At 35.0% G+C, this 24823-nt stretch overlaps 1 protein-coding gene across 1 annotated transcript; it reads left to right on the top strand.

Annotated features, from left to right (window-relative positions):
* The first annotated feature begins 5290 nt into the window (after positions 1-5290).
* Positions 5291-24656, top strand: LOC125861837 (guanosine nucleotide diphosphate dissociation inhibitor 2). The gene is made up of 14 exons (XM_049541719.1): positions 5291-5376; positions 18311-18412; positions 19755-19817; positions 19894-19977; positions 20061-20168; positions 20268-20440; positions 21021-21132; positions 21224-21304; positions 21452-21514; positions 21604-21705; positions 22080-22204; positions 23357-23567; positions 23651-23725; positions 24429-24656. Exons 2-14 carry the CDS (start codon positions 18326-18328, stop codon positions 24477-24479), a joined length of 1335 nt encoding a protein of 444 aa, XP_049397676.1. The 5' UTR covers positions 5291-5376; positions 18311-18325; the 3' UTR covers positions 24480-24656.
* The last annotated feature ends 167 nt before the right edge of the window (positions 24657-24823 follow it).

Below are 24823 nucleotides of genomic sequence, written 5' to 3'. Positions count from 1 at the left end.
GACTAGTGGATCCACTTAGTTAAGGCGTTCTATATGACGGCAAAGTATAAGGCAGTTCTGGCAGCGTGAGCAAGACACTGTATCACCACGTAGGCTCATAGTGGTGATTGCCGGTTAGAGAAACTTCAATAGAAATTATATTACTTTATTATATGAGTAAAGTTGAGTTTGTTATTGCATTTTCTTTAACGAACTAAGTTGTTTCTACTATTTTAAAAGCTTTTTGTATATTGCATGTGTTTTGTTGCTTTATATTTAGTTGAGTTATTCATGAGTTGAGTAAAGCCAAAGTAAGTGTTTCTTTCAGATATTTTCAAGCTTATGTTATGTTTAGCATTCCACTCGCATACTCGTACATTCAATGTACTGATACCAGTTGGCCTACATTATTTCATGATGCAGACACAGGTAATCAGGATCAGCATCCAGGGCACCGTTGATCTAGTTGAGCACTCAGAGTTAGTTGGTGAGCCTCCTTGTTTTCCGTAGGACTCTTTTTATCATTTCTTTTAGTATTTCAGTTGTTAGGATGATAGGGGTCTTTTCCCAACATCCCTCTTTATTTAGAGGCTTCATAGACAGTTAGTTATGAGTCCTTTCGCTTTGTATTGCAAATATTTTGCTATGAGACTTGGTAGCCATTGTGGCTAGTTTGAATGTTTTCGTTAAAGATATTCTAAGTTATTTCATAAGTTCCTTAATTGAGGTGTTTCTTATGTTTGAGTCTTCCGCTGAGTAAGTAAGTCAGACCAAGGGTTCGCTTGGGACCAACAATGGTTCTCGAGTGCCAGTCCCGCCTAGGGTGTAGGCTCGGGGCGTGACATGACATTAGTATATTGAATGTACGAGTATGTAGTATGGTTGAGTGAAACAATAACTTAACTGGGAAGCTAAAATATAACTCAACTGAAGTAAAGCATAAACATGAGATAAAATTATTTAAGCTTCACAAATAAAATGCAATAATAGCAAATACTGAACTGAAATATATAAATATATATATATATAATTACTCTTTACTTTACTAGGAAGTTTCTATAATTGACTACCATCACTATTAGCTTTGTAATGACACGTCTTACACACGTTGCAAAAGCCTTCATATATCTTGTTGGAGTATAGAACGCAACTGAACTGATATGGATCCACTAAAAATTCTTCTTGAAGCAATGAGAAGTCGTTCGATTATTGGTATGATGTTATCTTACACTGGCTACGTAGTTTATGACATTTGCGTTGTTTGAACTCTTACCCCGTATCGGTGCTCAATATTACTCTAAAAAAATATTATATATATAAAAATCTGAAATGCTCACATACAATATTCTCTGAGTTGAGATAATTTCTCAAAAACTTCTTTAAGAACTGACTAAAGCTATACTAAGTACTTTTGAATTTCTCTGAAAACTTTTTGTACTTTTCTGAAAATAGTGTTCTCATTTCAAGGTAACAATGACAGTTTTGGAATCACTCAAGTCCCGTTAAAATCTCTTTGAAAATCATGCTTCAAGTTTTTCTCTTAAACTCTCTTTAGTTTTCAAAATCAATGTAAGGAACTTACTGATTCAAAATACTTTTAGCAATCAAGGTTCAATATATAGGGTTCATATGGAACAACAATCATGAATAATAATTCAAAGAGTTCAATGCATAAAGTATCAAAATCTCATAAGGTAGGAATTTCATAAAACTGAGGGCATAACCCTAGATTCAACTTACTACTATTTGAATTTAGATGTAGGGAGTGAGGACAGACTAGTCCAACACTACGAATAGTCTTACATACCTGGAAAAATAAAGTTCTTGACGAAACTGGAAGAACACTTGAAAACCCTACCTTTCTCCTCTTGTATCCTTGTTCTAAGGCTTGTAAGCGTTAATGAGAGTGATAGGGTCAATTAAAATTGTTTAGAACATTATTTAGGTGTAAAAGTGTTGGGGTTTAGGCTAAGAAAGGGTGGAAAAAAACTAAACTACCCCTCTTAAAAATCTGTCAAAAATTTTCACGGGGCCATCTACGATTCGTACGAATTGACATTATGGGTCGTAGAAATTTCTATGGCCTGTAGAAGCAATTCGTAGGAATTGACTTCAATCTATTGTGACAGTCTCAGGTAAAATGGTCATAACTTTTTATTCCAAATTTGAAATAAGGCAAACTTGGTGGCGTTGGAAAGAGGACTCATAGACATTCAATTTGATAGGTTATGTGTCACCTAATTCATTTTTTGCTAAGATATATATGCCTTTGAAGTTGACCTAAGTAGAATCTTACGTCAAAACTTAATCGGTAAGTAAGCTTTCAACTCAACTTTGTTCTAGAGGCTTCTTGTGACCTTAATTCATATTCAAATCCATTCTCACATTAAAGAATTTACCTTAAAACCAAAGGAAAATTTAAGAATCGCCCGATACAACCTTACATGTAAATAAAGAATGGTTCGGGCCTTAACTTAGAAATTTTCGGGGTGTTACACTACATCTCAATTCAGTTAGTAGCAAGTTGAATCTAGACTTCTGCCCTCAGTTTTATGAAATTCTAATATTATGAGATTGCGATACTTTATGCATTGAAAAAATTGAATTATTATTCATGCATGTAGTTCTAGCCTACAAGAACCCTACATATTGTGTTTTACTAAAAGTATTCCGAGCCAATAATTTTTCTTATATTGATTTTAGAAACTAAAGCGAGCTTAAGAGAAAAATTTAAAGCATTATTTTCAAGAAGAGTTTAAGGGAACATAAATGGTTACAAATATCATTTTTACATTGAAAAAGAGAATACTATTTTCATAAAAGTATAAAGAATTTTTAGTGTATTTCAGAAAGAGAGGCCTTTTAAGAAATTATCTCAACCCAGAGAGTACTTTTACATGAGCATACAATTATATTTTGAGAGTAGCCCAGAGCATTGATTTGGGATAAGAGTTAAGGTAACTCAAACTTCATAACGTACGCCGCCAATGTAGATAGGATCGTACCGCAAGACAGATGACTCCTCACCTGCCTCAAGAGTGGATCCATCAGTTTAGTTGCATTCTATACTCCGGCAAGGTATAGGGCGGCTCTGGCAACATGGGTATGGCATTATATAATCACGAGGCTCAAAGTGATGGTTGTCGGTTAGAGAAACTCCCAGAAAAGTAATGTATATTTTTATTTATATAATTTAATTTAGTATTTGCTATTATTACATTCTTACAATAAGATATGAAATGATTTTCATCATGATTTATACTAGACTTCAGTTGAGTACTTTCAGTATTTCAGTTCAGTATTTACTATTATTGCATCCCTACAAAAAATGTTTAAATCATTTTCATCTTGATTTATACTATACTTCAGTTAAGTTGCTTTTAGTCTTTCAGTTCAGCTATTTGTTTTATTCAGCCATATTACATACTCGTACACTCAATGTACTAATGTCATTCGACATGTATCGTTTTATGATGCAGATTCAAATACTTAGGATTATCAATAGGAGTTCCATTGCAATCACATCATCCACTCATTAGCTTTTGGTGATATATCTTTGTCTTCAGATGACTTTAGTTTTATGATTTGTTAGTAATAGCATTTTGAGGTGTCGTAGATTTTTTTTCGACGCCTATCTTTATATAGTAGAGACTTTATAAATTGACAGTCTTGATCAGTCTTTCAGTATTGAGTTTCAGATGTTTTATTTAAAACTTTATGTTTAATACTTAGTATTTCCAAATAGCTTTGAACTTTATTAAACTGCTTTAAGCAATTCTTCAGTTTTGATGCTTGTGTATGCTTAAGTTAGTCTTTTGCTTAGTAGTCAGCCAGGACAAGGGTTCACTTGGGGGCCATCAATGGTTCTCAAATACCGACCATGTCCAGGGTTCAAGACATGACAAGACCTTCGTAGAATTTAAGTTTTAGGGTATTGTCTGATGTGATATTTAAGTTTCAGGTTGGCTCTACCCTTATCTTTTAGCTCAACAAAGTATATGGTTGTTTTCGTGTCTTACATACCATGTATATTTCATTCGTATTGATGCTCTTATTATAGTCTTGAGCGTTGCATTTCATGTTGTAGGTTCAAATAGAGAACGAGATCAACCTCTTCAGTAGGAGGTTGTTGCTTTAAGCTTTTGATTGCTAAACTTCATTCTTTTTGAATTCATTGAGATAAATATTTTGAATCAAGTTATGCATATGTACAGTTGACGCGTAGGCTGAGGCTTTGTCCACACTAAAAGATAATCTATGTACTCATAAAGGCTTGTATTCATGTGATATCTAATTGTGTTGGGTAAGACTTTTTCGACCTTGTTATTAGCTATCTACTTTGATGTTTTCCTTGTCGGCCTTGCTTTATATTTACTATTTTTGAGTTTGGCTTTGTTGGCCTTTTAATTTGATAAATACTTTCTGAACTTGGCCTTGTTGTTCTTGAGTTATTTAACTGTTACTGTGTTGTTAGTGTTTCTGATTGCTATACTTAGAGACCTCGTCAGACTTAGACATCCAGTGGGTTTATTAAAAATACACTCAATTTTGATTACTCGATTTTTCGGGGCTCTAGGTATTGGGCGTGCCTTCCTTTATTTAGGCGTGACAATCAAACTCCACTTGTAAGTAACAATAGAATCAATTAGAATTCGTGCTAATAACGTGTTGTAAAACTAAGATAAAAGTAACAATATAAACAAGAATAAGAAATGTAGAGAGCAAGAGAGAGTTTTCTTTCATATGTTTCAAGTGTAACCCAAATGTACTCTTCAAGTATTCAAGTGCATACAATATAATCTTTAAAATATGTATTCACAGTGATACATTGAATAAGTCAAAGGGTATTATAAACATGGCATTAACCTTTGAGAATATGAAAAAATTACGGGGTTGTATAATATCAATGAAAAAATCAATAGTGATATATGATAATCACACCTAAGAGGTATGATCATCCATAATAATAATAATAATCTTTACAACAAAAATGACATTCTTTTCTTTTCACTTTGGTTTATATTAATGGGAATGTTTCTTTTGTGTGTTTTTCTTTTAATTTAAATTTAATAAAAATGGACAAGAGCATCTTAGTTGCTTCAACCATAATCCTATATGTCTTGCTGAAGAATATTCTTTTGAATTATTAGCACTTTAACTCAAATTAATTAATAAATAAATAATTATTCTATATAGTTGAATTATAAAAACTAAAGAAGCACTTTCAATAAATAAACATAAATATAATTTTTTAAAAAAAACATTTTTTGACTAAATAAATAAAAGAAGTTGACATAACCCTTTTGCTGGCGTTTCTTCATCATCAAAGCAATACTTGTCTTCTTCTCCTGGGGAGCTCTACCATTTTATAACACTAGAATTTGTAAACCCTAATCTCGCTGTAACAAAAAGATGGATGAAGAGTATGATGTGATTGTGCTTGGTACTGGTCTCAAGGAANTGTAGTGTGAGGAGTGGGGGAATGGGTTGAGGATTGTGGGAAATGGGAAGAGTAGTGGAGTTAAAAATTATTATTAAGTTTTAATAATTAATATAAAAATTATAATAATGAAAATGTTAGCTAATTATATATAAAAATAAAATAATAATTGAATAGCTAATCTAAAATTATAATTAAGAAATACTAGCTTATTATTAATCTTGATTAAAGAAAACATATATTTTTTGTAACTTTTCATTTCTTTTTTAAACAATTGAGAATAAAACTTACCTTAAAAAGTGATTCTATTTTTGTTGTTTTCAAATCTTTTAAACTAAACTTAATAAAATAAGATAAAAGTCATAAATATTTAGTTTAGATTTATAAAGTATTTAAGCTCTAAAAATGGTGTTAAACTTAAGTTCGGTCAAAAATTACGTGTCTACAAGTAGTGCCTAAGGGTCATTTCATTTCGTACCTAGAGGTGAGGAAGTTAGTTTCTAAAGGTTGTGTCTATTACTTAGTCTGAGTTAATGACTCTAGTGTTGAGACACCTCCTATTGAGTCATTTCTAGTTGTGAGCGAGTTTTCAGAAGTCTTTCCTGATGATCTACCCGGAGTCCTTCCTGAGAGAGAAATAGACTTCGGTATAGATATTATTCCTGACACTCGTCCTATCTCTATTCTGCCATATAAAATGGCACTATCAAAGTTGAAAGAGCTTAAAGAACAATTGAAAGATCTCCTTGAGAAGGGCTTTATTCGACCAAGTGTCTCACTTTGGGGCGCTCCGGTCTTATTTGTGAGAAAGAAAGATGGTTCCTTATAATGTGTCTAGATTACCGTCAGTTGAACAAGTTTACCATCAAGAACAAGTATCCTCTTCCGAGAATTAATGATCTCTTCGCCCAGCTTCAGGGTGCCACTTATTTTTCGAAAATAGACCTTAGATCTAGCTACCATCAGTTAAGATTAAGGGAATGTGATATTCCAAAGACAACTTTCAGGACCCGTTATGGTCATTATGAATTCCTAGTTATGTCCTTTGGTTTGACCAATGCACTTGCAGCATTCATGGACCTTATGAATAGAGTATTCAAACCTTATTTAGATATGTTTGTTATCGTATTCATTGATGACATACTAATATATTCAACGAATGAAGAAGATCATGCTAGTCATCTCAGAATAGTTCTCCAGACTCTAAAAGATAGAGAGTTGTATGCTAAGTTCTCTAAGTGTGAGTTTTGGCTTGAGTCTGTGGCATTTTAGGCCACATTGTGTCTGGAGAGGGAATTAAAGTTGATACGCAGAAAATAAAGGCAATACAGAATTAGCCTAGACCCACATCTCCAACCGATATTAGGAGTTTTTTGAGTTTGGTTGGCTATTATAGAAGGTTCGTAGAGGGGTTCTCATCTATTTCATCCCATTTGACCAAGTTAACCCAGAAAATAGGGAAGTTTCAATAGTCTGAAGCTTGTGAGAAAAACTTTCAGGAATTGAAAAAGAGGTTGACTACTGCCCAGTTTTGACCTTACCAGAGGGTATTCAAGGTTTTGTGGTGTATTGTGATGCATCTAGAGTTGGTTTGGGTTGCGTATTAATGTAAAATGGAAAGGTTATAACTTATACTTCCAGACAGTTGAAAGTTCACGAGAAGAATTACCCAACCCATGACTTAGTTGGCTGCTGTAGTATTTGCTTTGAAGATATGACGTCATTATTTGTATGGTGTTCATGTAGACGTATTCACTGATCACAAGAGTCTTCAGCATATGTTTACTCAGAAAGAGCTTAATCTCAGACAAAAGAGGTTGTTAGAATTACTCAAGGATTATGACATGAGTATACTTTACCACCCAGGTAAGACTAATGTTGTTGTTGATGTCTTGAGCAGGTTGTCTATGGGTAGTACCACCTATTTTGAGGAAGATAAGAAAGAGGTAGAGAAAGATGTGCATAGACTTGCACACCTGTGAGTTCGCCTAATGAATTCCATAGAAGGAGGAGTAATGGTGATGAATGGGACTGAATCATCATTAGTATTAGAAGTAAAAGAAAAGCAAGATCAACGCCCTATTTTGCTTGAATTGAAGGCAAATGTTCATAAGCAAAAAGTAATGGCTTTTAAACAAGGGAGAGATGATGTATTGAGGTATCAAGGTAGATCGTGTGTACCAAGGGTGGATGAACTCCAAGAGAGGATCATGGAGAAAGCTCATAGCTTCAGCTATTCCATTCATCGGGGTTCCACAAAGATGTATCGCGACCTGAGAGAGTTTATTGGTGGAGTAGTATGAAGAAGGGCATTGCTGAATTTGTGGCTAAGTGTCCGAATTGTCAACAAGTTAAGGTAGAACATCAAAGGCCCGGTGGGTTGGCTTTGAATATAAAACTTCTGGAATGGAAGTGGAAGATGATTAATATGGACTTCAACACGGGTTTACCAAGGTCTCATAAGTAACATGATTCTATTTGAGTGATTGTTGATAGAATGACAAAATCAACCCATTTTTTACCGGTAAAGACTACCCATTCAACAGAGGATTATGTTAAGTTGTATATTCAAGAGGTGGTAAGACTTCAAGGGGTTCCGGTCTACATTATTTCAGACAGGGGTGTGTAATTTACTGCACAGTTTTGGAAGTCATTCCAAAAAGGCTTGGGTTCAAAGGTGAACTTAAGTACTGTTTTCAATCCTCAGACCGATGGGCAAGCAAAGCGTACTATTCAAACCTTAGAGGATATGTTGAGGGATTGTGTGATTGATTTCAAAGGTAATTAGGATGATCACCTACCTCTTATTGAATTTGCTTATAACAATAGTTACCACTCTAGCATCCAAATTGTCACACCCCAAACTCAAGGGGAGCAACTGGCTGCTAATGCCAAAACTCAGTCCCGAGCCGACCCTGTTGAACCATTTTCTACTGGCGCATGACAGACACACGCAATCAAGAAAACAAACTAGTATATCCCGGCTTAAAACTAAGCCCTCGATGGGTAAGGCCCCTGTCAACATATATTTAAAAGAAACAGCTACTCCCAAGAGTTCATATAAAGAAATAGTCAACTAGCACAGAAGTCCTGACTGGGCCATCGAGGCCACCATGATATCTATACAAAAACTGGAAACAGGTATATATCAAGACAATACATCAAACAGCACACAAGCTTCAGTAAACCAACAAAAGTAGGCCAACATGGCCATAACCTAACTCTACACCCCACACACTAATCTGCAAGCCTTAAAGAGTAGTAAAGATTGGCGGGACAGGGCCCCAGCCTACCCATAAAAATATACACAATAAAAGCTAACAAACCTCCAAACTCTGGCAGCTCCGGAGGAAAGGGGCTAGCCAACCGGATAGAAGTCAATCCTGCTACTGAGGAGGTCTACTCGGTTGTCTGTCAGGACCTGCATGGATGAATGCAGCGCCTCCAGGCAATGGGGTGTCAGTACAAAATAATGTACATAATATGAAAGGTTGTAGACTAAATTAGCAAGTATCATAATATACCAAAAGCAATCAGGTAAGGAACTCAAATTTAGATAAGCATGTCAACCCATTACTGAATCTAATAAAATACAATAATGATCAAACATCAACCTAACCAAGCCCCCATAAGCCTGGTAGGTACAAACAACATACCACCTACTTAGGCCCCCATAAGCTCAGAAGGTGCCAAATCAATCTACATAACCTTATCGGTAGTCCCTTGTCTTTGTAAGAAGTCACATAGCCCTTTTTGGCAACGATATATCCCCGTAGGTAGCGCATAGCCCTCTTAGGCAACATCATAGCTCTATGGGCTGCACGTAGCCCTCTTTTGCATCACATAGCCTTGTAGGCAATACATAGCCTTCTTTGGCGTCAAAATAGCCCCGTAGGCAACACATAACACTCTTTAGCATCAATATAGCCTCGTGGGCAACACATAGTCCTCTTTGGCAATAACATAGTCATATTAGACAACATTATAGCCCCCATAGGCAAACAATAGCCCCAAAGGAAACAACAAACAATTAAATAGGCTGAAGGTGAACAATTTAGCTATAAATAATATATATGAGTAATGTCCAAGTCGCTCCTAACTTAGGGTTGTTCTGAACAGATTATGAGTCCCTAAAATGAGGGTTTATAACCACTCAATCAGTCAACCACTCACAATTACATCTACAACATAACTAACATTAACTACTCTATTATATCACTCCCAAGCTCTAAGGAAACATGCCGAACGAAGGGAGTAGCCTTAACATACCTTTTCCTTTATAATTTATGCTGAAAACACCTCTGTCCACACCACTACAACACTAAAGAAAAAGGTAAAATCAATCAGTAATTAAGGATAAAAATTACTACGACAATTCAACAATCGATACGATTCCTATCGTAAACTACAATCCAAGACCTAAGGTATCCGTAAACTGATAAAATGTGATTCCTACCTTTCTTTAAATGACCAAAACACTTGAATAAAATCACTCCACTGAAGAAAAATACCCTGCTGCCATAACCTCCACGGAGCTACACCGTTCAATTCACCGTGAAAATTATACCAAAACGACGAGCTCATTTTCGATAAAAGGCCAAGAAGAGATCATGAACACACAAGGATGATTTGAGGAGTATTTCTCTGATTTTCGTGGGCTTCTCACGATTTGGAATAAAGAAAACTGAAGAAGATGCTATCTTATGAGTTTCCACCGACTTAGGGGACCCACCTCATGTGCCTGCTTGCGCAGTCTTACAAAAACACGAATATCTCTCTATTCTGAATTCATATGAACAAACCGTTTGATGTGTTGGAAACTAGACTCATAGACCTTCGATTTATTGTGTAGTAGACCCATAACTCGTTATAGATTAAGAGAAAACTTCCGAAACATTTGACCCAAATTTCAGAGAAATCTTTAAAAAGGAACTTACGATAACTTTCGCCCACTTTTATTTTGCGACTTACCTTACTTCAAAACTTAAGATACAACCCTTGAACACTTAAAATATGACATACCACATAATTTTTAATTTATTACTCACCCTCTTTGTCTTTCCACGAATATACGAATTAATTTAGACGTTTAGAAAAGTCGGGGTGTTACACAAATGGCTCATTATGAAGCTCTTTATGGGAGAAGATGCATATCTCTTATTGAATGGTTTGAAGTTGGTGAAGCTGGGTTGATAGGACCAGATTTAGTTCATCAAGCTATGGAGATGGTGAAAGTGATTCAAGAGAGGTTGAAAACAGCGCAGAGTCGTCAGAAATCCTATACTGATGTTAGGAGAAGGGAGTTAGAGCTTGATGTAGATCATTGGGTATATCTTAAAGTTTTACCCATGAAGGGTGTTATGAGAATTGGTAAGAAGGGGAAGCTTAGTCCCCGATATATTGGCCCTTACAGAATATCAAAAAGGGTTGGTAATATAGCTTATGAGTTGGAACTACCACAAGAGTTAGCAGCGGTTCATTCGGTAATTCACATTTCCATGTTGAAGAAGTGCATGTGAGATCCTTTATTGATCATACCAACTGAAGATATTGGAATCAATGATAGCTTATCTTATTAAGAGATTCCGATTTAGATTTTAGATTGCCAAGTTCGCAAGTTGAGGACAAATGAGGTAGCATCAGTCAAAGTTCTTTGGAGGAACCAATTTGTTGGGGAAGCTACTTGGAAAGCTAAGAAAGATATGAAGAAGAGATATCCCCAGCTCTTTGAAACCGGAGAAGTTCCAGACCAAGGTACTAATTCTCTTCTTAGTACTCTTTAATTTATGAGTTGACATATCGTATTTGCATTGCTTGTTGGGTGTTTGAGCTGAATTTAGATGTTACACCCTTAGCCTACTAAGAGTAAACTCATTCGAGGAAGAATGTTCCCAAGGGGATGATATTGTAACATCTCGCAAATTGAAATAACTAGGAAGAAGTTAAGAATTTGGAAATAGTCATTTTTGGAAAGAATTGAAATCCGAAAAATTTGTTAAGTATGTTAAGTTAAGTTTTTTATCAACTTCAAACGACCATAACTCCCAGATCAGGATGAGTTAGGTGTGATTCCAGATATCGTAGGAAAAATCTTGGAATAATCTTTCCAACGCCGCCGAGTTTGCGTGATTCCGAGTTCGTATGAGTGAGTTATGCCCATTGGAAGTTGGGTTGTTCAAATAAGGAAAGTCCAATCCGGATTTTGGAAGGGTATTTTAGTCCTTTCCTTACTCTATTATTTTAATTCATTTTTAGGAGTTTATTTGGGGTATAATCAGAATTATATCAGTTTAGTCAATTGGAAATTCACGCTAGGACTTGGAGAAAAGAGAAAAGAAGAGAAAGGAGAAGAAAAATCAAGAATCGTTAAGAATGTTCGAGTTTGGTTGTGGATTTCGCCAAGGATTCAATCTTACAAGGTATGTGAGATCACATAGCATTGGGTTAGTTCACCCATGCACCAATCATGATTCAATTCAGCGAAGTATATTAGATTTGAAAGTAAATCCTTTGAGTTCTTGATGAAATTCATTTGAATTCTTGTGGGTTGTGTTGTTGAAGTTTTCTTGAGATTTGATTCATGTTTTTGGGTGTAATTTGGAGTTGAATCTAGTATATATTGAGGGTATAATCGATTCTAAGTGTTTGGGGAAAGAACCAAGTGAAATTAGAGGGTTTAGAGATGAAAAACGAGCAAGAAAAGTCGGGGAGCACCTGGGTAGGGTCCTGGGGCATCCCCCCTCTTAGAGCCCCAAGAAGGGGTCTCTAAATTTTGACCTCTGGGGCACCGTGCCAGCCAGAGCTCCCCAAGTCACTCTCTGAATTTCAAGGGTTGGCTCCCCGCGCCTCTCAGAGCGCCAGGGACGCTAGTTCTTCCCATTTCTTCCCCAACTTTTCGTACTAGTTCCTTAGCAATGTACATATGTTTTCTAGTTGATTCCAACACTCTAAGGTACGTATAAACATCATGAAATCATCCATAAACATGAGATCATGAACATTGAATCCATAATTCAATTCAAGGAAAGTTAAGAGTCAAGTCTAGAAGTTAAGAATCAAGTCAAGGGAAGTTCATAAAGTTTTCAAAATTCTTTCACATACTTTTTAACTTTGTTTTAAGAATTAAGTTTTGAGTTAAGCAAAGAGTAAAGAGTTGAGTTCATTTCTCCAAAAGTTATAAGGGAACTAAGTATTCCCAAGAGTTAAAAATGTTTTCACATTTGAGCAAGAAAGGGAACATCGATTCCAAGAGAGCTTTTAAGTTAAGTTTTGAGTAATTATCTCAAACCAAAGAAATAAGTTTTGTTTTAAAACATATGGGCTAAGTATATTTTTGGGATTAGTATTGAGCACCAATATGGGGATGCGAGTTCATATTAACTCAAGTCTTCATAAACCATGTAGCCATCATGGGTAGTAAATGATCATACTTTTTAGATGACTCATTAAGTGCTTTTTAGCATAGACTAGTGGATCCATTTAGTTAAGGCATCCTATATGACGGCAAAGTATAGGGCAGTTCTGGTAGCGTGGGCAAGACACTATATCACCACTTAGGCTCATAGTGGTGATTGTCGGTTAGAGAAACTTCAACATAAACTATATTACTTTATTATATGAGTAAAGTTGAGTTTGTTATTGCATTTTCTTGAACGAACTAAGTTGTTTCTATTGTTTTAAAAGCTTTCTGTATATTCCATGTGTTTTGTTGCTTATATTTAGTTGAGTTATTCATGAGTTGAGTAAAGCCAAAGTAAGTGTTTCTTTCAGATATTTTCAAGCTTATGTTATGTTTAGCATTCCACTCGCATACTCGTACATTCAATGTACTGATACCAGTTGGCCTGCATCATTTGATGATGCAGACACAAGTAACCAGGATCAGCATCCAGGGCACCGTTGATCTAGTTGAGCACCCAGAGTCAGTTGGTGAGCCTCCTTGTTTTCCGTATGACTCTTTTTATCATTTCTTTTTAGTATTTCAGTTGTTAGGATGATCGGGGGTCTTTTCCCAACATCCCTCTTTATTTAGAGGCTTCATAAACAGTTAGACAGTTAGTTATGAGTCTTTTAGCTTTGTATTGCAGATATTTTGCTATGAGACTTGGTAGTCATTGTGGCTAGTTTGAATGTTTTCGTTAAAGATATTCTAAGTTATTTCATAAGTTCCTTAATTGAGGTGTTTCTTATGTTTGAGTCTTCTGCTGCGTAAGTAAGTCAAACCAAGGGTTCGCTTGTGGCCAACAATGGTTCTCGAGTGCCAGTCCCGCCTAGGGTGTAGGCTCGGGGCGTGACATGACATTAGTATATTGAATGTACGAGTATGTAGTATGGTTGAGTGAAACAATAACTTAACTGGGAAGCTAAAATATAACTCAACTGAAGTAAAGCATAAACATGAGATAAAATTATTTAAGCTTCACAAATAAAATGCAATAATAGCAAATACTGAACTGAAATATATAAATATATATATATATAATTACTCTTTACTTTACTAGGAAGTTTCTATAATTGACTACCATCACTATTAGCTTTGTAATGACACGTCTTACACACGTTGCAAAAGCCTTCATATATCTTGTTGGAGTATAGAACGCAACTGAACTGATATGGATCCACTAAAAATTCTTCTTGAAGCAATGAGAAGTCGTTCGATTATTGGTATGATGTTATCTTACACTGGCTACGTAGTTTATGACATTTGCGTTGTTTGAACTCTTACCCCGTATCGGTGCTCAATATTACTCTAAAAAAATATTATATATATAAAAATCTGAAATGCTCACATACAATATTCTCTGAGTTGAGATAATTTCTCAAAAACTTCTTTAAGAACTGACTAAAGCTATACTAAGTACTTTTGAATTTCTCTGAAAACTTTTTGTACTTTTCTGAAAATAGTGTTCTCATTTCAAGGTAACAATGACAGTTTTGGAATCACTCAAGTCCCGTTAAAATCTCTTTGAAAATCATGCTTCAAGTTTTTCTCTTAAACTCTCTTTAGTTTTCAAAATCAATGTAAGGAACTTACTGATTCAAAATACTTTTAGCAATCAAGGTTCAATATATAGGGTTCATATGGAACAACAATCATGAATAATAATTCAAAGAGTTCAATGCATAAAGTATCAAAATCTCATAAGGTAGGAATTTCATAAAACTGAGGGCATAACCCTAGATTCAACTTACTACTATTTGAATTTAGATGTAGGGAGTGAGGACAGACTAGTCCAACACTACGAATAGTCTTACATACCTGGAAAAATAAAGTTCTTGACGAAACTGGAAGAACACTTGAAAACCCTACCTTTCTCCTCTTGTATCCTTGTTCTAAGGCTTGTAAGCGTTAATGAGAGTGATAGGGTCAATTAAAATTGTTTAGAACATTATTTAGGTGTAAAAGTGTTGGGGTTTAGGCTAAGAAAGGGTGGAAAAAAACTAAACTACCCCTCTTAAAAATCTGTCAAAAATTTTCACGGGGCCATCTACGATTCGTACGAATTGACATTATGGGTCGTAGAAGTTTCTATGGCCTGTAGAAGCAATTCGTAGGAATTGACTTCAATCTATTGTGACAGTCTCTGGTAAAATGGTCATAACTTTTTATTCCAAATTTGAAATAAGGCAAACTTGGTGGCGTTGGAAAGAGGACTCATAGACATTCAATTTGATAGGTTATGTGTCACCTAATTCATTTTTTGTTGAGATATATATGCCTTTGAAGTTGACCTAAGTAGAATCTTACGTCAAAACTTAATCAGTAAGTAAGCTTTCAACTCAACTTTGTTCTAGAGGGTTCTTGTGACCTTAATTCATATTCAAATCCATTCTCACATTAAAGAATTTACCTTAAAACCAAAGGAAAATTTAAGAATCGCCCGATACAACCTTACATGTAAATAAAGAATGGTTCGGGCCTTAACTTAGAAATTTTCGGGGTGTTACACTACATCTCAATTCAGTTAGTAGCAAGTTGAATCTAGACTTCTGCCCTCAGTTTTATGAAATTCTTATATTATGAGATTGCGATACTTTATGCATTGAAAAATTTGAATTATTATTCATGCATGTAGTTCTAGCCTACAAGAACCCTACGTATTGTGTTTTACTAAAAGTATCCCGAGCCAATAATTTTTCTTATATTGATTTTAGAAACTAAAGTGAGTTTTAAGAGAAAAATTTAAAGCATTATTTTCAAGAAGAGTTTAAGGGAACATAAATGGTTACAAATATCATTTTTACATTGAAAAAGAGAATACTATTTTCATAAAAGTATAAAGAGTTTTTAGAGTATTTCAGAAAGAGTTAGTACAACTCTAGTTACCTCTTAAAGAGGCCTTTTAAGAAATTATCTCAACCCAGAGAGTACTTTTACATGAGCATACAATTATATTTTGAGAGTAGCCCAGAGCATTGATTTGGGATAAGAGTTAAGGTAACTCAAACTTCATAACGTACGCCGCCAATGTAGATAGGATCGTACCGCAAGACAGATGACTCCTCACCTGCCTCAAGAGTGGATCCATCAGTTTAGTTGCATTCTATACTCCGGCAAGGTATAGGGCGGCTCTGGCAACATGGGTATGGCATTATATAATCACGAGGCTCAAAGTGATGACTGTCGGTTAGAGAAACTCCCAGAAAAGTAATGTATATTTTTATTTATATAATTTAATTTAGTATTTGCTATTATTACATTCTTACAATAAGATATGAAATGATTTTCATCATGATTTATACTAGACTTCAGTTGAGTACTTTCAGTATTTCAGTTCAGTATTTACTATTATTGCATCCCTACAAAAAATGTTTAAATCATTTTCATCTTGATTTATACTATACTTCAGTTAAGTTGCTTTTAGTCTTTCAGTTCAGCTATTTGTTTTATTCAGCCATATTACATACTCGTACACTCAATGTACTAATGTCATTCGACATGTATCGTTTTATGATGCAGATTCAAATACTTAGGATTATCAATAGGAGTTCCATTGCAATCACATCATCCACTCATTAGCTTTTGGTGATATATCTTTGTCTTCAGATGACTTTAGTTTTATGATTTGTTAGTAATAGCATTTTGAGGTGTCGTAGATTTTTTTTCGACGCCTATCTTTATATAGTAGAGACTTTATAAATTGACAGTCTTGATCAGTCTTTCAGTATTGAGTTTAAGATGTTTTATTTAAAACTTTATGTTTAATACTTAGTATTTCCAAATAGCTTTGAACTTTATTAAACTGTTTTAAGCAATTCTTCGGTTTTGATGCTTGTGTATGCTTAAGTTAGTCTTTTGCTTAGTAGTCAGCCAGGACAATGATTCACTTGGGGGCCATCAATGGTTCTCGAATACTGACCATGTCCAGGGTTCAAGACGTGACAAAACCTTCGTAGAATTTAAGTTTTAGGTTATTGTCTGATTTGATATTTAGGTTTCAGGTTGGCTCTACCCTTATCTTTTAGCTCAACAAAGTATATGGTTGTTTTCGTGTCTTACATACCATGTATATTTCATTCGTATTGATGCTCTTATTATAGTCTTGAGCGTTGCATTTCATGTTGTAGGTTCAAATAGAGAACGAGATCAACCTCTTCAGTAGGAGGTTGTTGCTTTAAGCTTTTGATTGCTAAACTTCATTCTTTTTGAATTCATTGAGATAAATATTTTGAATCAAGTTATGCATATGTACAGTTGACGCGTAGGCTGGGGCTTTGTCCTGACTAAAAGATAATCTATGTACTTCATAAAGGCTTGTATACATGTGATTATCTAATTGTGTTGGGTAAGACTTTTTCGACCTTGTTATTAGTTATCTACTTTGATGTTTTCCTTGTCGGCCTTGCTTTATATTTACTATTTTTGAGTTTGGCTTTGTTGGCCTTTTAATTTGATAAATACTTTCTGAACTTGGCCTTGTTGTTCTTGAGTTATTTAACTGTTACTGTGTTGTTAGTGTTTCTGATTGCTATACTTAGAGACCTCGTCAGACTTAGACATCCAGTGGGTTTATTAAAAATACACTCAATTTTGATTACTCGATTTTTCGGGGCTCTAGGTATTGGGCGTGCCTTCCTTTATTTAGGCGTGACAATCAAACTCCACTTGTAAGTAACAATAGAATCAATTAGAATTCGTGCTAATAACGTGTTGTAAAACTAAGATAAAAGTAACAATATAAACAAGAATAAGAAATATAGAGAGCAAGAGAGAGTTTTCTTTCATATGTTTCAAGTGTAACCCAAATGTACTCTTCAAATATTCAAGTGCATACAATATAATCTTTAAAATCTGTATTCACAGTGATACACTGAATAAGTTAAAGGGTGTTATAAACATGGCATTAACCTTTGAGAATATGAGAAAATTACGGGGTTGTAGAATATCAATGAAAAAATCAATAGTGATATATGATAATCACACCTAAGAGGTATGATTAATAATAATAATAATAATAATAATAATAATAATCTGTACAACAAAAATGACATTCTTTTCTTTTCACTTTGGTTTATATTAATGGGAATGTTTCTTTTGTGTGTTTTTCTTTTAATTTAAATTTAATAAAAATGGACAAGAGCATCTTAGTTGCTTCAACCATAATCCTATATGTCTTGCTGAAGAATATTCTTTTGAATTATTAGCACTTTAACTCAAATTAATTAATAAATAAATAATTATTCTATATAGTTGAATTATAAAAACTAAAGAAGCACTTTCAATAAATAAACATAAATATAATTTTTTAAAAAAAACATTTTTTGACTAAATAAATAAAAGAAGTTGACATAACCCTTTTGCTGGCGTTTCTTCATCATCAAAGCAATACTTGTCTTCTTCTCCTGGGGAGCTCTACCATTTTATAACACTTGAATTTGTAACCCTAATCTTGCTGTAACAAAAAGATGGATGAAGAGTATGATGTGATTGTGCTTGGTACTGGTCTCAAGGAATGTATCCTCAGTGGTCTTCTCTCTGTTGATGGTCTCAAGGTTTTTCTCTTCAGTTTAACTATTTTTCCTTGAGTTAGCTTTAGATATGACTTTTGATTTCTTTGAGATCGGTTACTTGCTTTCGCGACTGTTTATCTGATGCGATTTTGTGTTAATTTGTTAATTGATCCAGTTGTTTGCTTCATCACCTGTTATAAGTTGAATCCCTTTTTCAATGAGTTTCACATGTTCTTACTTGAAACCCATTAACTAAACCCATATTTAAGTAAGTCTATGCAAGGCAAAAGTTCTTTTGAGAAATGTTTGGAATTTGTCCTAATTGTTTGTGTGATGTACAAGTAATGAAAAAGAAGAGCAAATAATTTGAGTTTTGGGCTGAAATTATCCCTTATCTATGGGAGTAGGTTCATATGGTCCTTAACATGAGCATTTTTAATCATTTAACTTTGCTAAAGTGATTTTTGATCTGCTTAACAGAATCCGTTTAGAAGTAACGGGTTTAAACCCACGTGACTTGTAAAATATAGAACACATAAGGTTGTGTTGTCGCACGCGATTTTACTGCCTTTAAGGAAAAATGGTTAGTACTATTTTTCGAGCTGGACAGATTGTTGCGTTTTGAAGTATTGTCTTCTGATATAAATAGCTACTACTGTATTAATCATAAGAAATGAGGAAGGCAAGAAGAAATAAAATGTGCATCAATCGAAAAGAGATAACACTGTCAATTTGAATATGTTAAAAAGATTGTTCTTGCCGTTAGATTTTATCATTGTTATGTTTGGGAGACCAAAAGTGCTTCACTTTAGGAAAGTTAAGGGATTACAAATCTTTGAAATTTAATCAGAACATCACTGGGCGGGTAAGATATAGGATTCTTGTCTGAGTCGCATGGATCAAAAAATTTGATCTGTGATTTTGATTTCGATTGTGTGTGCTTAGGATAGAAGTTTTGTATTAATGTATCGCTATGCTATTAAGTATTTTGATTGAAGTTCTTAATCTGACCCAAATTGGTACACGCCGATTCTATTTCGCCGAATTGAAAGAGCTGCCCGACCTTCCTTCTCTTGATCCCCAACCACCTCCCGTAGAGGCGGGTCAATATGAATATCTATACCAGAGATTTCTTATGCTCATATTATATTTGAAGGACCAAAATGAACCAACTCCCATACATAAAGGATAATGTTAGCCCAAAATTCCAAATAATTTGTATGCTTGAATGTTAGTGTTAAGAAATTATGGGGGATAAACTCTATTGGAGGAATTTATCTTATTCTCTTGATGTCTTCTATTTATTTCTTTACCAAGAGATATGCTTCACATTTCATTTAACTTGAGTTGCCTGCTAATTACTGCTTCTTTTATTGTATAATAGGTCCTGCACATGGACAGGAATGACTACTATGGAGGAGAGTCGACGTCTCTCAATCTTGTCCAGGTAAGGTTGCTCTAATAGTTGACAATTGTTACTTTCTGTTTCTGACATTTGTTTGATTGAGTTTTCTGCTTTCCAGCTCTGGAAGAGGTTCAGGGGAAGTGATAAGCCTCCAGCTCAATTGGGTTCTAGCAGGGATTATAATGTTGACATGATCCCTAAGGTTCACTTTTTCCTTTTTTGACCATCTGCTTAATGGAAATCCTTTGATTATGCACTGGTATTCTAACTTATTGGTTGGGGCAGTTCATTATGGCTAATGGTGCGCTTGTACGAGTTCTAATCCACACCGATGTCACAAAATACTTATACTTCAAAGCTGTTGATGGCAGCTTTGTGTATAATAAAGGAAAGGTACACTTCTTTCTTTCAGTGCTGTTGCAAGGTGTCGGCTTTTAGTTTCATGATTATTCTTTGCTCTAACCTAAAGTTCTCATTTACTTGATGAAATAGGTCCACAAGGTGCCTGCCACTGATATGGAGGCACTCAAATCTCCATTAATGGGCATTTTTGAGAAACGCCGTGCTCGGAAGTTCTTCATCTATGTTCAGGATTATAAGGAGAGTGACCCAAAGACACATGAGGGAATGGATCTAACAAGAGTGACAGCAAGAGAGCTTATTGCGTATGCTCCTGACTTGAACTTCCTATTCCTCTTATTTCTTTTCATATGTTAGTTGAGGTTTTCCATATCAGAGATATCGTTGTTAAATTCTCTGAGATTTTGTCTTTTCTACCTGTTATTAAGAGTTATCTTAGAAGAAACAAGTGAGTAAAATTTGGTATCAAAAATAGAAAAAGAGAAACTACCGAGTAAAATCAATATATGGTGCCTATGATATATGTGGTTTGTCTTATGCTTTCTTAGCGTGTGTCCCACATTAGTTGAGGGAATAGGTTGTTGTTTCTTTAATATGATTTTGGCAATCCTTATGTCATGAACTAGTTTTTGTGGTTGAGTTGGGTTTGAGGTTCATTTTTCTTAACATGCTTCTACAGTGGTGAGAGGATCTGATGGTTTGAAGATAAAATTGTTGTTTTTTCTAATATTTGATCTTTCTATGTGATTTCTTAATGATTTTTATGTTTGGAAATTATCAGTTGGTAGAAGCTGGCATCAAAAAGTGTTGGTCAGCATTGCCTATAATAGTAAATTGTGACCTATTTATAGAACTGGGGCTTATGATAGTTCTTCTTTTTATCAGAAAATATGGTCTTGATGACAATACTGTGGACTTCATTGGTCATGCATTGGCATTACACAGAGATGACCGTTACTTAGACAAACCTGCATTGGATACAGTGAAGAGAATGAAGGTACCAAATTGTTTTGCTTCTAAATTCTCCAGCCAGTGGTATTTAAAGTTCCATGTGCTTATCTGTAACTTTTGTTCCATGTATGTGATAGCTGTATGCTGAGTCTCTTGCACGTTTTCAAGGAGGATCGCCATATATCTACCCTTTATATGGATTAGGAGAGCTTCCCCAGGTACCACCTTGAGTTCCTCGTTTCATTTTGTATCTTCTGTTTTTGTTGTTATTAGTCATCCTCCAACATCTTAAAAAGTTCTTGAACTTATTAACTCTTTTTTTTTGGATTGAATCATTTTGATTTGGTAATTGTTGCTTAACTTAGGCATTTGCTCGACTTAGTGCTGTGTATGGTGGGACCTATATGCTGAGCAAACCTGAATGCAAGGTAAAATTTATATTTCTGTTTTTGCTGAGTGTAAAAGGTATCTTTAATTGCATGTTATGTCCTCAAAACAATGTCTCCTCAAATTCCAGGTAGAGTTTGATGAAGAAGGAAAGGTCTGTGGTGTCACTTCAGAAGGAGAGACAGCTAAGTGCAAGAAAGTTGTATGTGATCCTTCTTACTTGAACAACAAGGTAATAAATGCTCTAGCTGATATTTTTAGTGACTTCTTAAATGTAATGTAGCCAGATCGTCTTATTTCGCTTTACATTTGGTCATATTAGTACAAGGAGAAAATACCATGTGGTACGGGAGGCTTAGTAAAACTTGGTTATAGACAACAGATAATTCAAGTAGAGTCACATGCACATCTTGCACATAATTTTTACACCAGGTTGGTGTTGATTGAAATTTTTTGACTTGTAAAAAAAGGAAAGCCCATTCTCCATGTAAATCACAGTCATGACAATGTTGCTTAGGAGATGTCAAACTACCTGCTATTGGAATGTCTGACATAATTGTTTTAAGTGTTTTGATTAATTAATAAACCCAGAGCATATTATTGCAGGTTAGAAAGGTTGGAAAAGTTGCAAGAGCTATTGCAATTATGAGCCACCCAATTCCAAATACCAATGATTCACACTCGGTGCAAATTATTTTACCCCAAAAACAATTGGGCCGTAAATCTGATTTGTAAGTTCTTCTCCAGTATGCTGCAAAATTTTATTCTTTTCCTGCAACTCATGGTAGAGCGAAATGCTAACGAAATGACTTGAAAACAAAGCCTGCTCTTGAGATTAAATTTATCTGTCGTTAAACTTGTTTGAACCTTCTTTCTTGCTGGTGTATTATTGCATGGTGTAAAAATTTGTTCAGTTTCAAAGTCATCACTTTTTACCTTACTCCTGGTTGCAAGAACACTTTTCTTGAAATAACAAAAGATAGGCTTTAAAATATTAACTAGACCGGAATTTTTCTTATTAAATTTTCCTTGGAGTGGATGAAAGACTACCTTCTAGTTGCATTTTTAAAATTCTCTATCCTAACTATAACGATCTCATATTCTAAGTTCTAAACATATGTGCAACATTTGCCATGGCTTTCGCTCCTCGCTTCTCTATCTGATATTTCAGATTATGTTACTTATAGTTTTTGAGATTTGAAAGATTTTCAGTCTCATGATGATGCACTCCAAGTTTCCATAGCGAACTTTTATTAGTTCGCTCTCTCACATTCTGATACTGTTTTCTTCAGCATCTCAAACTCAAAGCTCCTATCATTGTTAGGTACGGGGGGGGGGGGGGGGGGGGGGGGGGGGGGGGGGGGGGATTGGTTGGGGCCTATACTTGTTGGTAAATGGAATATTACTAGTGTTTTATTAAGTTGATTTCAAGTATTTATCTTATTTCTATTCAGGATCCAGAACTATACATGGACTATAAACAAGATCTGCTTGTGTGCATTGTTGATCTATTCCAACTGTAATCAGCTTCGTTGAGTAGTAGAAACATGGATTATAAATACATGGCTGCTAACTAGTTATTGTATCAACATATATTCTACAAAATACAAATAATGAATCATTGCTTGGAGTTCTGGTTTACCGTTGAACTAACAACTAATACAAAAAATTATGAACATTGTACTAAACAGTTTGTAGATCTGAGAGATGGTCTTATTGCTCATTGCCATTAGTATCAATACTATTTCTACTTTATAAATGCTCCTAGAGAAGCTTTCCGTCCTTGAAAATGTTAGTTGTGCTGACTTGGTTTTGCAAAGAACTCTTAACATTTTGGATATTAGAGGGAATCTCTTCTTACTAGATTGTGTTTGGATCTTCAGGTACCTGTTCTGTTGTTCTTACACTCATAATGTTGCTCCAAAGGGAAAATTTATTGCATTCGTCTCAACAGAGGCAGAAACTGATAATCCGGAGAGTGAACTGAAGCCTGGCATTGATCTTCTAGGACAAGTCGATGAGATCTTCTTTGAAGCATATGACAGATTTGAGCCTGTCAATGAGCCCTCTTTAGATAATTGTTTTATTTCTACTGTAAGTCTCTCTTTGAGTCACTTTGAAATCTTGTTGTCATAAAGTCTACCTAGCATGACATGGCCAGCTTTTCTCTTGAACAGAGCTATGATGCTACAACTCACTTTGAGTCAACTGTTGATGATGTCCTCAATATGTATACCTTGATAACTGGAAAGGTATGTTTTCATTTTGGTCCTTGTTTGCATATTCTGGAAGACATTGAACTTGCGAAAGAGTTAGAGGGAATGTGGTTGGTTGAACACTCTAGCTGAATCCTTGATATGACAAATTGCTATATCAAGTGAGGTCAAGGCTCACTTCTGATGATAGAGTAGTAGATTGAAGGTTTATAATGACATTGCTAATTTATTGTGAATGCTTCCCCTCCCTTCCTTTTCCTTTTCCCTTTCCCCTCCATATCTCAATCATGAGTAACATTCATACAGTGATGGTGTACAGTTAGTTATTCCTTTGATCCTGGATGTTTTTTAATCTTAATAACTTATCACTGATGGCTCATCAAATCTTGTCCTTGTCAATATCTCTGTTTATGAGGTGAGATGCGAGTCTAGGTAGAGAGGTTATTGTACCAGCTTTATATTTAGAAGAAAATAGGATCCTGGAGGTTATTGTGAGCACGATACTTTTACTTTCTGAAGGCAGTTATATTGGAATAACCTGCTCAAGACATCTGATATTGGAGTTCTTTTACATCAAATAGAACTTTCAATTAGTATACATCGTCACCTTCAACTCTTTTTCTCCCCACCCTTCCTTGAAAAGGGGAATGGTGTAAAGAATGTAATGTGTACTATGTAAAGTATGTATTTATTGAATCTAGAGTACCTAACAGAGGTTGACTCAATTGTCTTCCTTCAGGTTCTGGACCTCAATGTGGATCTAAGTGCTGCGAGTGCCGCTGAAGAATGAGATGGTCTCTTGTCCCTGTGTACTTCTATGTGCTGTTCTTTGGTTTATTACTTGTATTGTTCTCTCTGTTCTGAGTTCAGAGTTGTTACCCTTTCTTATAAAAAAATATGCTTTGTAATGCACGATGAGATAGTGTTTGTTGAAGTTGTTGATATGTATACTGTGGGTTATCTTGCACTTGGCTCCTTTTTCCCTTGTTGACTATCCGAGTTTGATTTCTTCATTGTAGTTGACTATCATATCATTTCTCATATTTGATGTGATGGAGGTCACGGATTACAATAGACGGTTAAGCTCTGACTCGCTTTTCGGCGGGTTTAGGCTTGGTGGGAGCTTAGGATCGT

Source organism: Solanum stenotomum, chromosome 4 (assembly GCF_019186545.1).
Source record: "Solanum stenotomum isolate F172 chromosome 4, ASM1918654v1, whole genome shotgun sequence".
NCBI classification, from domain to species: domain Eukaryota; kingdom Viridiplantae; phylum Streptophyta; class Magnoliopsida; order Solanales; family Solanaceae; genus Solanum; species Solanum stenotomum.
Note: the sequence above shows the minus strand (reverse complement) of the source record. Positions and strands in the feature narration are given on the sequence as shown.